The 13,812-nt window shown below is 38.5% G+C and overlaps 1 protein-coding gene across 1 annotated transcript; it reads left to right on the top strand.

Moving 5' to 3' along the window:
• Positions 1 to 409: 409 nt before the first annotated feature.
• Positions 410 to 4,420, top strand: LOC145466511 (collagen triple helix repeat-containing protein 1-like). The gene is made up of 4 exons (XM_081450238.1): positions 410 to 501; positions 2,687 to 2,783; positions 2,959 to 3,267; positions 3,738 to 4,420. Exons 2-4 carry the CDS (start codon positions 2,706 to 2,708, stop codon positions 4,095 to 4,097), a joined length of 747 nt encoding a protein of 248 aa, XP_081306364.1. The 5' UTR covers positions 410 to 501; positions 2,687 to 2,705; the 3' UTR covers positions 4,098 to 4,420.
• The last annotated feature ends 9,392 nt before the right edge of the window (positions 4,421 to 13,812 follow it).

Genomic DNA, 13,812 nt, shown 5'->3' with positions numbered 1-13,812 from the left:
ATAATAATAATAAAGGCAAGTTGTTACAACCAAAGGATCGAAAAGAAAACTACTGGATGAGGACTAATTGCAAAAGTATACAACAGAACTGGTTACGTAATGAAAGAATACAAATTACATAATCAAGTGTTACGGAATAAATATACTTCTAAACAAGCTATTCCTTTGAGACGTAATTAAGCACTGCATGACAATCCTTAGGCGAATCGTGCATTTTTATGGCGCATTCCAGCTATACTTTGGCTCTTCTTGGAATTGACTGCGGAAGTCTTCTAAGAAGTGCATCACTTGAATTTAATAAAAGAGAAAAATTACCATTACCTAGATAAACGCGATACAGATCAGAATTAATATTATGATTGATATCGTTTGACCAATCATATTGCTGTCATTTGATTGGTCGGTGAGACTATAAAACGTTACCTGCTGCTGAGCTAAGCAGTAGCACAGTCCATGATCACTGGCGCAGCAGGCTAGCGAAAGGTGGAACAGAAGTATTGGGTAAGGTACAAGATTGTGTTTGTATCACTTAATTCGGCTCTGTGTGTTCGGACCTCAAATACTGCGTACTCGCAAACAGGACTAGTATACAAATCATACGTCGTGAACGTTAAATTACAAGAGATTGCCGCAATGGTATTAAATCCACGTTTTCCTTTATTTAATTAAACGGCACTCAAGTACCAAGCTTCGGATTACCAAGCATGAAGCTTGAATTCCAAAGATTTTGAGGTAATTTTGGCAGAATGATCGACCGTCACAGAGGCTATAACAATCTAGTACAGCTATGCAAGCTCGCCTGCAAAAATGCTAAGCGTAAAATCGATTTCACAAAGTGGTCAATTGTTTTTCATGGGTGTGCCTCAATCATGTTCGCGTGATAACATTGCATGCAACCAGCTACACCTTTTAACTAACACAGAACGAAAAACTACTACAGTGTGCTAGTCCGATCTAGCCAAATTCAATCAATGACGTCGAAGTTAAAAAGATGTCATGACAAAGAATATGGAACAAACTAACGAAATGACAAACAAAATTAATGTGCGAAGATTATAACGCGTGCTTTTTTTCGAGGGCGAGTACTTGAACAAGTTGGATCCATATTATACTCGAAATATCACTCCATCGATAAATATTGTTTCCAGCGTCAACCTCTTATCTTCAAAGAACTTTAGATCGACATGCCTAAAGAGCCTTTACCTGCAAAGCAAGATAATCAATGGGGCCATTGATTTTTTTACACGGGCTTACTTTATTAATTGGCACGTTTATCTGGTTTGAGAATAATATCACACTAAACATACAGGCGAGAAGTGAAACAAAATGAACAAAGACATATTTTCAATACAGTGGTGATATGCACATATTAGAGTTTTTCCGCTCAACAACCTTAAAGATGCAAATGTATCCATTATGACATCGTGCATGTAAATTCCCTGCCCGTTCGATTATAAGGGCCTTTCTATTCTTTTTCGCTTCGCTCAGCCGAGTAGAAAGCATTTCTATTATAAGTAGAGGAGACAAGTAATACGACAAATAGTGGAGGGAGCCGCCAGCAATGATCGAGTTTATTTACAAGAATCTGAGACACGCTGAATACAGGTTACAAGCCAAAGAATATAAGAAAATGTCACACGCTATTTTAAACAACGATATAAACATTAAGGACAAAACAGCCTCGAGTAAACTGGTCGGCGTCAAGTGGTTTGATATTTACAAGCAGTGGTATATAAAGGCCTGATTATCCCAATGGGAACTAATACAAAGCAACCTAATTAAACACCTAAAAGAAATACATGTTACTTCATGTCAAAACCTTCAAGGAGCTGACCTAGAATTGTGCATATTTCTTACTGAACGCCATATTTCCTTATTCGGAGACCTGTAGCGAAGAAGGAACAGTCTCGAAAAAGCTATCATGTAAATAAAGAACGTTGGATCGAATCGTTAGTCTTATTACAATGATTTTCTAAAAATCTTCTTTATCTGAGAAGCAACAATTTGCTTTTAAAATTTATCTGGTTTCCTAAGGTATTTGCGAACGCAGCGAGGTAAATAAAATATACAGCAAAATTACGCCTCTTTACTTCTGGGCGTACGACTCTTTCTTGAAAGAGAAGCCGTGAATAGCCATCTCATTTTCATGTCTAAGATGGTCAAATGCATATTTGCGTTTTCAAGGTTCTTTTTGCGGAAAAGCTCTAATGATTATTTCTTGAAACCTTTATGACAATGTGAATCGCATTGTGAAATTTAGTGGAAATTAACAAATATCTCATGATCAATTCTCTGACCCTGACGGCTCAGCTTTTTAAAACTGTAGTTATTGACACAGCGTGAAATACTGAAAGCTAAAAGGAGAGTTGGTCGGTCGATTAAAACGATAAAATAAGATAACAGCACACAAAAGAGATCTCGACAAACTAGCACTTGTCCAAATTTTGGCTTACGCGCATGCCCGGAATTGAAATTTTGCTCAATTTTGTACCTAATTCTCGAAAAATCTCTCCTTTTAGTTAAAAAAAAGCCTTCTTAGCAAAACTTAGGCTTATTTAGCGTCATGGCAGCTAAAAAACCCGACTAAACGGTTAAAAACGGTATTATTTTTGGCGAAAGTTTGGTATTCAAAGGGTTAAATGGTCGAAAAAAAAGTAAGAAAAAGAACATCTCTTCCTCTCCACAGGGATTATCTCTTGACAAAGATGTCATTCATTCAACTTATCCTTGTTGTTGTGTTTCTGCTGCCGGGCTCTGAGCAACAACAAAGCCCTGGAGAACCGGTAAGTTTATGTAGGCGTACCTACCCCCGCGACGAAAAACACTTTTCCTGGAGGTGGGGGGAGGCAAGGCTACAAGTAGGATAGTGAATTTCAAGATCATGTTCCAGAAAAAAATAACTACTTTAATTCACCGTAAAATTTGCTTACTGATCTTTTTAGCCTTTTTTAACTTTAGAGGCCTTCCGTAAAACCGCCAGATGGACACTGTAAAGATTGCAACAGCTGTTGCTGTGCACCCGGAATCCCAGGTATCCCTGGAATTCAAGGATCCGCCGGACCGGCGGGTGCTGCTGGATCACCCGGCATTCAGGGGCCCCAAGGGTCTTCGGGTCCTGCGGGCCCGCCAGGGAGCAAGGGTGATTCAGGCAATGTGGGAGTTCCAGGCCCTCCCGGCCCCCGAGGACATCCAGGGCCCTACGGTCGTAACTGGAAGCAGTGCGTGTTTACCAGTCTCAATAATGGCATCGATACTGGACTCATCAAGGTAAATATCGAAATTTCGGTTTGATGTTGTATTGGAATACGTTTTATTTGTAGTGTTTCTCGCATACATGTACTTTGTAGCCTTCTGATATCGTAAGAGACCAGGTTCTCTTGTGGTGTTTTTCAAATTCTCTCTGGTGTGAGAGGACTAGAAAGTAAAATAACGTTTACGGGGCTGTATAATGTAAGTCGAATTGTAGCCTCGCTGAGTGGACGAGTCGAAACGATGATACGCCACATCGAAACGATGAAATACCATAACGAAACGACGAAACGGCAAAACGACAAACGACGGCGAACCGATGTGGTCAGTGATGGGTCGAACTCGTGATGATGTGATGAGTCAAACTCGAATACGGCTAGTCACTTCATGCTACAGAAACCAGAGATAAGCGCCGCTCTGATGCGCCATTCGCCACGAACGCGTATGGTGCTGAATTTATAACATGTTTTTATGATCTATATTTTCAGGAATGTATTTTCAATAAGATATCAGACCGTACAGGGTTGCGTGTTTTCTGGAATGGTCCTCTTCGCATCTATAACTGCCATGCATGCTGCAGACGATGGTATTTCAAATTCAATGGTGCCGAGTGCTCTGCCCCCGCGGCAATTGATGGAGTGGTTTACATGGTACACGGAAACGGCGCCAAGAAAGATTTACACCGCGTGCGGCAAATCGAAGGCGTGTGCGAGAAAGTACCCAAAGGTGTCGTGCGCGTGGAATTGTGGGTCGGTGACTGTGCTGGCTACGGATCCGCTGATGCATACACAGGCTGGAACTCAGTGTCCCGGATTTACGTGGAAGAAGTACCACCTCCACAGACTTAACAGCATTCGTTGTGAAACGCGGGCGAGAAAACATTTGAATCTTATTACAGCTTTTAATTGCAACTAAACTTATTACAATTCTTAACACTGAACTGCTACTGAAACAGAAATTGTAAACTCAACGGTATAATGGAGGCCAGTGTTTAATCCAATTAATCGAGGTAAAAATATTAGTTTGAGTAGTATATCGCCACGGACATATAAAAGCAAAAAGAAGCTGTATATTAAATTTGTTTGTGAAGTTTCGTTTGGCTACGTTTCAAACTTTATAATGCCGAGGAAATTTTCTGCACTGATTAATAAAGGGTTACATGTAAATCTTATGCTGGTCAGTAAAGAACATTTGAAAGTTGATTCAAGGTGAACACGAGCAAAATCGGTGTGGCAAGTGGGACTGAGCCAGAGGCCTAATTCCCTGAATGAGTTACGCCCTCCAGTGACTACCTCGACCTCTCCCTTGACGCAATCATGCCATGCCGATCATTCAGAGACGTTTATGCTGGTTGTAATTAGCTATTAGTCGTCATTTCTATGGCCTTCAAGATTGCAGACTATGAAAAATGTGTCGATTTCCTTTTTCCAATACTAATATAAAAGCACTTAACAAAACTGATTCACATGCAAACTAGACAGAAAATCAATGCGAAGCTCGGAAGATCACTTTTTCCCTCCTTTTTACCGACACATTTATCGACAGTTTTGCCCCAAATCGGTCCCAATTAGCTCTTCAGACAGTCAGAGGTCGAACATTTCTATTTATTGGAAAGTAAAGTCAATTTCTAAAGCCCAACCAAGGCGCCCTCGAGGCACTGACCACAGTTGACATGATACATGTATAAAACCTAACACTTACTGATAAACGCCGACGGCGGGATTTCTCAGAAAAAAAAAATTCAGCTCTCGGTGAAACTTCACGATAACAGTAGAGTATAGTGCATTGTGAGGAAATTGCATTGGTTAACATTGATATAATGTAATGAGATATTTGCATTGAGCCCTTTACATTATCCGTATGATTATGTTGATCATATGTTGTATGTTGACTCACACAGTTGTCCTTTAATAAAAAAAAAACTTTCTTCAGATTCTATTTTCAGCTTCGACGAACAAACGCAGTGTCATTTAAAAATGAATATTCGCCAAAATATTGACTTATTGAACGTCAAGCGAGGATGTACTTGACATATTTAAACTCTAATTAAATGTGAGTAAAGATTCCCCTCTCAAGCGTTTCTCTCGCTTCTAAGACTTCCTGATAAGTATAAAAGTCTATATAACCAATAGTCTCCATTTGGCACTAAAATATGCTCGGATATTTGTCCGCGGACATTATCTGTTCCGAAAAGTTCACAGTTTTCCGAGTGCGTAGCTCGAGGAAAACATTTCCAAATATTTTTCGCAACACGCGAGGACTGAACATTTTCAAATATTTTTCGCAACAGGCGAGGTTTTAAAAATTGGAGAATATCCCTCGGATATTCCCCAGTTTTAGCTGGGGATATTCAGCCACGTAACGCGTTTAACCCTGTGAATCGCGCGCGAGCGAAAATATTTGATGGATTATGGACGATAGCATTATATGTAACGCTTCATTCGACGTCGTTTAGCTGGCTGCTTATGTACTGCGTGCAGCAGTGATTAAAAAGCTCTGAAGAAGGTGCAGGATTGGTAAAATTATACGTGGAGATAATTTTTTTTTCAATCGGAGAATTTCCAAATTTATCGTGTTGTTTTGTTGCAGAACTATAATCACAACCCAAAACCGATTTAAATTGTAGGAGGAAGGTTTGCTTTTATTTGGTCCCCAAAATATTGTTCAAGTTGCGATTACAAATGCTTATAAAAGTCATATCAACTAATCATTATTAAGTGGTCAAAACTGAGTAATTAGAGAATATGAAAAACGGCTATTAATAGTATAAACAAAGTTTGTTCGTCAATGCACGTTGTTCTCCATTTGGACATTTCCGACGTTTAAAAAGCACACAAAACCAAAACTCTCCTCTATAATTGAATGTAGAGAAGAATTATGAACATAAGCAATTTGGCAGAAATATCAGTAATGAACTATTGAAAACAATGGGTTATTTAGTCAATAACGAACTGGAAACAACAAGATCTTAGAGTGCGTAGTAGTTATACAGTAAAACCAATATGAAGGAAAAAGTTCCTCGCTTGCATTTCGATGCCCCCGGCCCATATATATCAATTTACAAAAGACTGCAGAAAACGTTTACAGGTAATATCAACTATTGCCTCCCTTAAGTGCGTTTTCTTTGGTCGTTAAATGCCAACTTGCCGAGTGGGTGTAAAAAATAAACAATTCATATATAAACACGTTTTGCCATGGTCTCGCATACAACACGTTTTGAAGCTCTTCGCATTCTCTCGTGTAGTGAATTTTGTTGTTGATACCGGGTCAACCAACCAATTCTCAATAATTTTTCATAGCTTTAACTGTATGTCTCTATAGTTTGTTAATTATCAGGTCCATACATCGAAACCAAACAAGCCAGACTATTTTAATTGCTGTGTTAGTGGCATGATGATAACCCGTAATTACAGCACAATCCTACGCTTAGTTTGCTATCAGGATCGATCAGTTAGGACTAGTGTTTGCCACGTGCAGCACATTTTGATTGTGATTTTCAATTTGAGAACACCGCGAAAGTGCCATGGCCGACTTGGGTCCGACTTGAGTGGTACTGCAAAAAATTACAGTTTTAAGGCAATAAGAGAACACAATTCTCGAGTATACAACTTCATAACCAGATAAGTTGTTGCTTCTCAGGATGGGCGGTTTTCGATTTCAGACAATATCGAAAACACAATTGTACCGAAAGTGAGACGAAATAAATCATTAAGCTGAACATGATTGTTTTGTTTTTGGAGACTCGTGGTATTCAAATCACTAAATGTATATCCATAGGGTGTCCTTGTGATTCATACGTATGGTACGGCATTCAACTCATTATTATGTGCTGTGACGTGGCGGTTTACCCTTCTTCTGGGCAATCGAGAGGCAAATCGATTCAGTACAACTTACAATATGGCAACTGTAACACTGAGAAAGAAATTTCAATTTTCAAAGTAAACCAAAAATACGCTCTTTTGCTTTCAATGACGGGTAATTTTCCAAAGGGACAGTGAAGTCAACTGAGCCAGTGTCTCAATGCACTCATTAGTTTAGGCTTGTTAATGTTTTGGTTTCAGATCTAAGTCTAATACATTTATATGCCGGGAAGGTAATTTCTATCATGCCCTGTAATTTAGAGCTCAAGTTATACCAATAAAGAGAAAAAGTCTCTTATTTGGAAATTCTGGATTCGTCTGGCATTATCAACACATCTGCTTGAAATACTGACGGAAGAAGCTCGCTTGAAACCGAAAATAGTAACTCGTAATGTTCAAATGAACTTGACTCTTTGTTATACTTCGATTTTAAGGACTAATGATGTATTTAATTATTTTTTGCCAATCAAGCATGCAGTGCTTAAACAATAATCGTGTTTTAAATAAAGGATTTTACTTTACTTTACTTAAGGATGCTAGCATTTGTCATCGTTTGCATCAAAAAGTGACTTTAGGACGGCTTTGGTTTGTTTGAAATTGCCTTACAGCATTAACAAACGAGGCAAGAATGGAAGGCTTCATAGTGTTGGACAAAGTGATGTTTTAAGTAATCGTCACAAATTACATTGCGTGTTAGAAAAGATAAATGATTAACTACGTAGTATGTGTTGTTTCACAAACTTGTGTTGACGAGAATCAATATCTCAACAAACAAAAAGAGCAAATAAGAAACAGCGAAGTTATTTCAAAGCTGAGAAGACCAGCTTAGGGTTTCGGCTTTTTAACTCGGAGAACTCAACGGTGTACGTTCACAGTTCTTTTATCTCCTTTTTTTGGATTCTTTGTTGGTTTGCATATTAAATCTAACTTTCATTTTTCTGTTCTACCGTTTAGCTTCCTGTCCCCGCTCAAACGACGTAAACGCTGAGTTAAGTCAAAGGTAAATAATTTAGTACTTACACGCAACTATTCTGTTAAAATAGCAGGTCGGCAGATCTAATAAAGGGAAAAAAGAAAAATGGCTCTTAATTAGTGTACAGAGATAAACAAACTGAATATCCATATTTCTGAAAGTCGTTTGCGCCAAATTAGCAAGGAGTATGAACACCAGTCCTCTAGCAAATTTAGCATACTTAGGTATTTTGGCGTTTAAAAAGAGAAGAATCATTTTCATCTATCTTGTTCAAATATATCAATGTTTGGGACGAAAATGGCGCAAAGCCAATCAGGTCTACGGTTGCTTCTTACGTCGCTTTCGTTATCGCACAGATCACTTGAGAACTACGGCAATTGAACGTTCAACCACAACTGGTGTTAAATAATACTGGTTAATTAATCATTTGCAGATTACTGAGTTTGCCTAAAAGCAAAACTGATGATGCGACATAATGCAATATTTCAACTAAAATAATTCAAGCTGTGTCGATGATTACATGTACTATGTCGCAATTCCTATTCCCAGGTCAGAGAATTACGATGCTGACGAACATGTTATGTTGTCTGGTGTTAATCCTGATCACCCTAAGCTCTGCGAAGGACAACAACAACAGCAGCAGCAGCAAACCCATCGAAAACAAAGTTAGTTTATTGTATTTACATTTCACTTTTCTTCATTTGTGAGAGAAGCAATCAAAAACCTGTTATGCGTCAATTTATTGGAATTAATTCCAGTCAGTAAATTCATGCGATTATTTCTATGGGTTAATTGTTCTGGGTTTTGCTTGTTTTTTTTTTTTTTTTTTTTTGGTCTTGGCGTAAATCTAGTCCAATGGTTTCTTTAAACTTTCACTATCACATGGCATGCCTGGTTACTATGGAACCCCTGGCCGTGATGGACGTGACGGAGCCAAAGGAGAACGGGGCAGCCCGGGAAAGACTGGGCCCCAGGGATCACCTGGTGCAAACGGAACGAAGGGAGAGAAGGGAGAGCCTGGAGCTCAGGACTCCGCCGGCCAAAAAGGACAGCGAGGGGCGCAAGGTGAGAGGGGAACTCTAGGATCACCTCAGTTTTCCTCGCACATGAACTAGAAAGAATGTACCTGGAAAAAGGAGGACGGCAAAAGCTCAAGTGTGATCCAGGCAAGTGCCAAGTTTATGCCACTTTTTACTCCAATGAAAACCCACACAACGGCAAGGTGATCTGCAGAACATCATGACCTTGTAGCAGCGATTTGATTACCATGGTGGCCACAGGAAATTAGTCAAGACCAGGTTTTCGCATCTCTTTCTTCTCAAAGTATTACTATTATTATCAGAAAATAACATTTTATTGACGAAAAGGTTACAAGTTGAGTTCTTTGAATTGCCATAGGAAAGATAAAGATCTCATCCAGGTAGGAGTTAACATTTATTTTCATATGATTAATATTCGATGATGATGTAATAATACCGCAATATCCATTTATCGTATTTATCCCTGTAGAACTGTGAATTCATGAAGAACTTCACAGACACTGCCCTCCATGTTTACTTTGCTGGTAAGCTCAGGCTAGGTGGATGTGACAACTGCTGCAGTCGTTGGTATTTCAAGTTCAATGGTGCCGAGTCCAGCTCTCCTGGTAACATTGAAGGTATGTACTTCGTGAGAACCGGCAAGAACCACAATCTTCATCGTCACCGCCATATTGAAGGTCATTGTAATAACATCCACAAGGGAAAGGTGCGAGTGGGATTCTGGGTTGGAAAGAGTATCGCTGGCCACAATACTGCTAACCCGCATACAGGCTGCAAATCAATGTCCCGGATTTTCATTGAAGAGGTTCCAAAAGCTCAGCAGTAAACACGTTACACTTGATTAACTAGACTTTTAGAAGAACATAAGTATAGTATTGACAAAAAAACTACTTAAGTGTGTTTCAAAGCCTTTATATCAACAGATTTGAAACTTCGGTGTCAGCTAGGAAACAAATAAATTTCAAAGAACATTGCAAAAAGACTTCTTGTTTCAGTGACTTTCCGGTATCCTGATAATTAATTTTCGGATTTCTAGCGTAGCTTAAAAAAAGAAGATGCACTAATTGCACTAGAAAACTTGGAAGTACAAAAGTGGCTCAAAATTAAGACTTGCTCGAAATGCGGTCTACTAATTAGCGAAGCTCAAGTGGACCGGTTTTACCATGATTACCTAGCGACGTGCAAAAATGAGTGAGTGAGAGTGAGAGGAGGCGTTTTAAAGGAAGCGAATTAAATTCTTGACCTAAGATAATACACTTCAAGCTTTCTGATTGGCTCATTCAGTCTGCCAGTACACCTTAGTTTGAGCGTGTATGGAAAATGAGTACTGGCAAAAGTTTATCATTAACAATTAGTAAAATTATGAACCAGATACTTTTATACAATTTCTGGGTGTCAAGGCCGCGCAAAAAAAATTTAATCTTCTCCGAAATTGAATTATTCAGTGACAACTAAACCCTTGCTTCATTTGACATGCCAAAGGAATATAAATTTAAGCAACTCATTTACTTCGGATTCACCCATAAACCTTTATCGTTTATCGCGTACAACGGCATTTTTTTTTTTTTTTTTTTACAATACAGACGACCTTTGAGCAGATGTCTCCGAAAAATCAGAGGAACACTTCGCAAAAAATATTAATGTCTCGCCCGTTTATCGCGTTTCATTCACCATACATAGAGTTAACTACGCCACAAATTTTACCGCTTTTTCACTGGCATACCATCACCTCGTTCAAAAGTGTCCATTAACCATTTCAGCCGATAAAACAATTATGGGACGATTCCAACAAATATATGTATAAACTCGGGGCTATCCCCCTGGTTTGTCATTCACCACTTCGTATGTATCCAATGCGGTGTGTTCATGGAATACTGATTAGTGCGGACACAAACGATCGATCCAATTAAGCGTTCGACATCAGCAGTGGAAGGAGGGTTACCAGTTCGAGGGACGGCTCTACTACAAAAAGGACGGGGATGTTCTTTGTACATTTTAGGAGTTAAAAAAAGCGGTCTTAGCACCTCTCGGGGCGGTGCTCCTTTTCAAAAGGTCCACGGTACAGCTGGAACTTTCGTGGTACGTTTTAGGGTATTGAGCCGACAAAAATATGACAGGAGATTAAGTGTTGTAGGAGTGAAAAAAAAAAAAAAAAAAAAAAAAGAACATTCAAGCCACGCTCACAAAACGGGATCTTGGTAGTCTTCTTATGGGTTCTTTTCAAAATTTCCGACGAGCACACGAGCCTTCCTTTTTATATGGGAATCCCTCCGGGGACTATTTTGTGCGGCCCTTCACAGTTACTGCAGTGTACTCTATGTTCTCGTCCTATTCAGCACCAACGGCAAAAAAGATCTGGAGTTTCATTCACTGTCAATTGTTCTAGTTGTTTTTCGTAGTTTCCCAGTGCATGGTTATTATATGACAGAGAAAATTACTTCATTGTTATTGGCTGAAAACCGACAAATTTGTACAACAGTGTAAATTGTCGTTCGCAAGTTGGTAACTTTCTCAGTCCTATAATAAATGAGTAATTTCATGAAAGCTCGAGCAATTAAGGATTTGCACTTCTCGTGATCACTCGTAGTGTAAAACCTTAATTGCACTCGCATTCATACGATGACCTATGCAGAAAGGATTAGAACTGCACGATTCACATTCTCATTAAACACGAAGAGCGCAATAAAGTATGACACCAAAAAAAGTGTGAGACTCCAGTTCTATCGCGGTCCAGAAAAAACAGAAAGGTTAGCAAAGAAGGTCTCTCAGGAGATTTGGGGAACAATTTAACATGATCATTTATTTCAAGAGAACAAGCGATATTTGGGTATTAATTTGAAGGAAGATGGGTTGTCTCTACTATTAAAGGGAAGACTGACAATTAAGACATTTTAGGGAACTAAGGGACAAGGGAGAAATAGTGAAATTTTTAAGGGATCAACTGAACATGTATATATGCCCCGCTGGGAGACCCTCAACAAATCTTTCCTGCGAATAGAATTTGGTGTTATAATGAAAATAGCAATTTGATGCTTGTCATTTCCCAAATTTGTTTTGTCAAACAAATAAAAAGATTGTTTAACTTAGAAAAATAGTTAAAATTAATCAAATAAGTTCCCCTAGTGGCTTCTGGCTTTTATAGTAAAAGAATTTAATCGGCATGTTTGGGTCACAAGACTGCTCAGTCGTGAAGGCTTACACCAAATGGGTCCTAGAACATGATAAGGAAATAAACAAAGCGGACCGGACAGAACGATATGGCAACTACGTTTGTATCATAAGGGGTGTGTTTTGAGGTGGGGGAGGGAAACGTTTAGTATCTCTTCCTGCATGTAAATTATTCCGTGCTTTACTTTTTCTTTATTTTCATGCTGAGAAAAATTTCCTGTAGAATTCACAATAAACACGGTAGAAAAACAGAAAAACTGGCTTCCCACTACTAAAAAACAGGATAAAAGGAAAGACGTTAACCAATTCGGACGTCGTAGATTAGGGTCGACAACCGTCATAGAATAGCACAGCGTGTTTAATAACGAAAATAGGAATTTAACATGTGGGTTGTGTGACAAATATGTTGTGACTTGTGCCTCGTCAAACACATTAGAAGGGCTGCTTAACTTAGAAAAACGAACTGAAGACTAATAAAATTTTAAAAAAGTTATGGACTAAAGAGCTGCAGTCGTGAAGACTTCATTTTCCACCTTACCGGTAGTATATAACTGCTGTTAAGGAAGGAATTGCTTGTACGTACTTTAAAATATAGCAACACAAACACAGCGTGTTGAAGAAATGAATGACAACTATATTTTGAAATACCCCCGAGGCAGGGGAGTCAAAAGTTTTCTTTAGTACCTCTTCCTGTGTATTGTTCTGTGCTTTACTTTTTTCAGTTGCTCTCATGCTGAGAAGAAGTTAGTGAAAAATTCACATAAACCCAACAGGAAACACTGAAAAAAGTGACTCCATTAATTGACCAAAAAATAAAAGAATAAAAAGAAAGTCGTCGGCCAATTCGTCCTAGATGAGAGTTAGCAACGATAACGAAAATAGGAGTTCAATTTGTAAGTTGTTTGACAAATATGTTGTAACTTGTGCTTCGTCAAGCACATTATTAAAAGAGTTGCTTAACTTAGTAAACAGAACTGAAAACGAATAAATTAAAGACAGTTGTGGGTCAAAAGGTTGATATGTGAATACTTCCATTTTCAGTTTAAACTAGCAAATACTATAGTAGTTTAATTAAAGAAAAAAAATTGCTGACTCTTTAAAATAAAAAATTAACACAGAGGCTTGAAGGACTTGGTAACTATTCTTAGGAGTACTCGCCTGAAGGCAGGGAAGTGAAAAACTCGTTTAATGTCGTTTCCTGTAAATTGTTCCTTGCCAGTCGTTTTTATCTCAGTTGCTGAGAACTGAAGACTTCGAGTTGACTTCAGTTAAAACACGGAAAGAAAAACAAATATGACTCGCATTATTAAATAGCAAAAAAATAAACAGACCTAGATGAATTGGTAAATCCAAGAAAAAAAACTTTGCTAGCGAATAGCATTGCTTGCTATAATGAAAACAAGAATTTAATACACCTAAGTTTCTATCACAGATTTGTTCTTACTGGAACAACAACCTCGTCAAACAAATAAAAAAAAAGATTGCTTAACTTCGAAGAATATAACTATCTTTGGATCTGGAA

This window comes from Orbicella franksi, chromosome 13 (genome assembly GCF_964199315.1).
Source record: "Orbicella franksi chromosome 13, jaOrbFran1.1, whole genome shotgun sequence".
Lineage (NCBI taxonomy): Eukaryota > Metazoa > Cnidaria > Anthozoa > Scleractinia > Merulinidae > Orbicella > Orbicella franksi.
The sequence above is the reverse complement of the archived record's forward strand: the minus strand, read 5'-3'. Positions and strand labels throughout refer to the sequence as shown.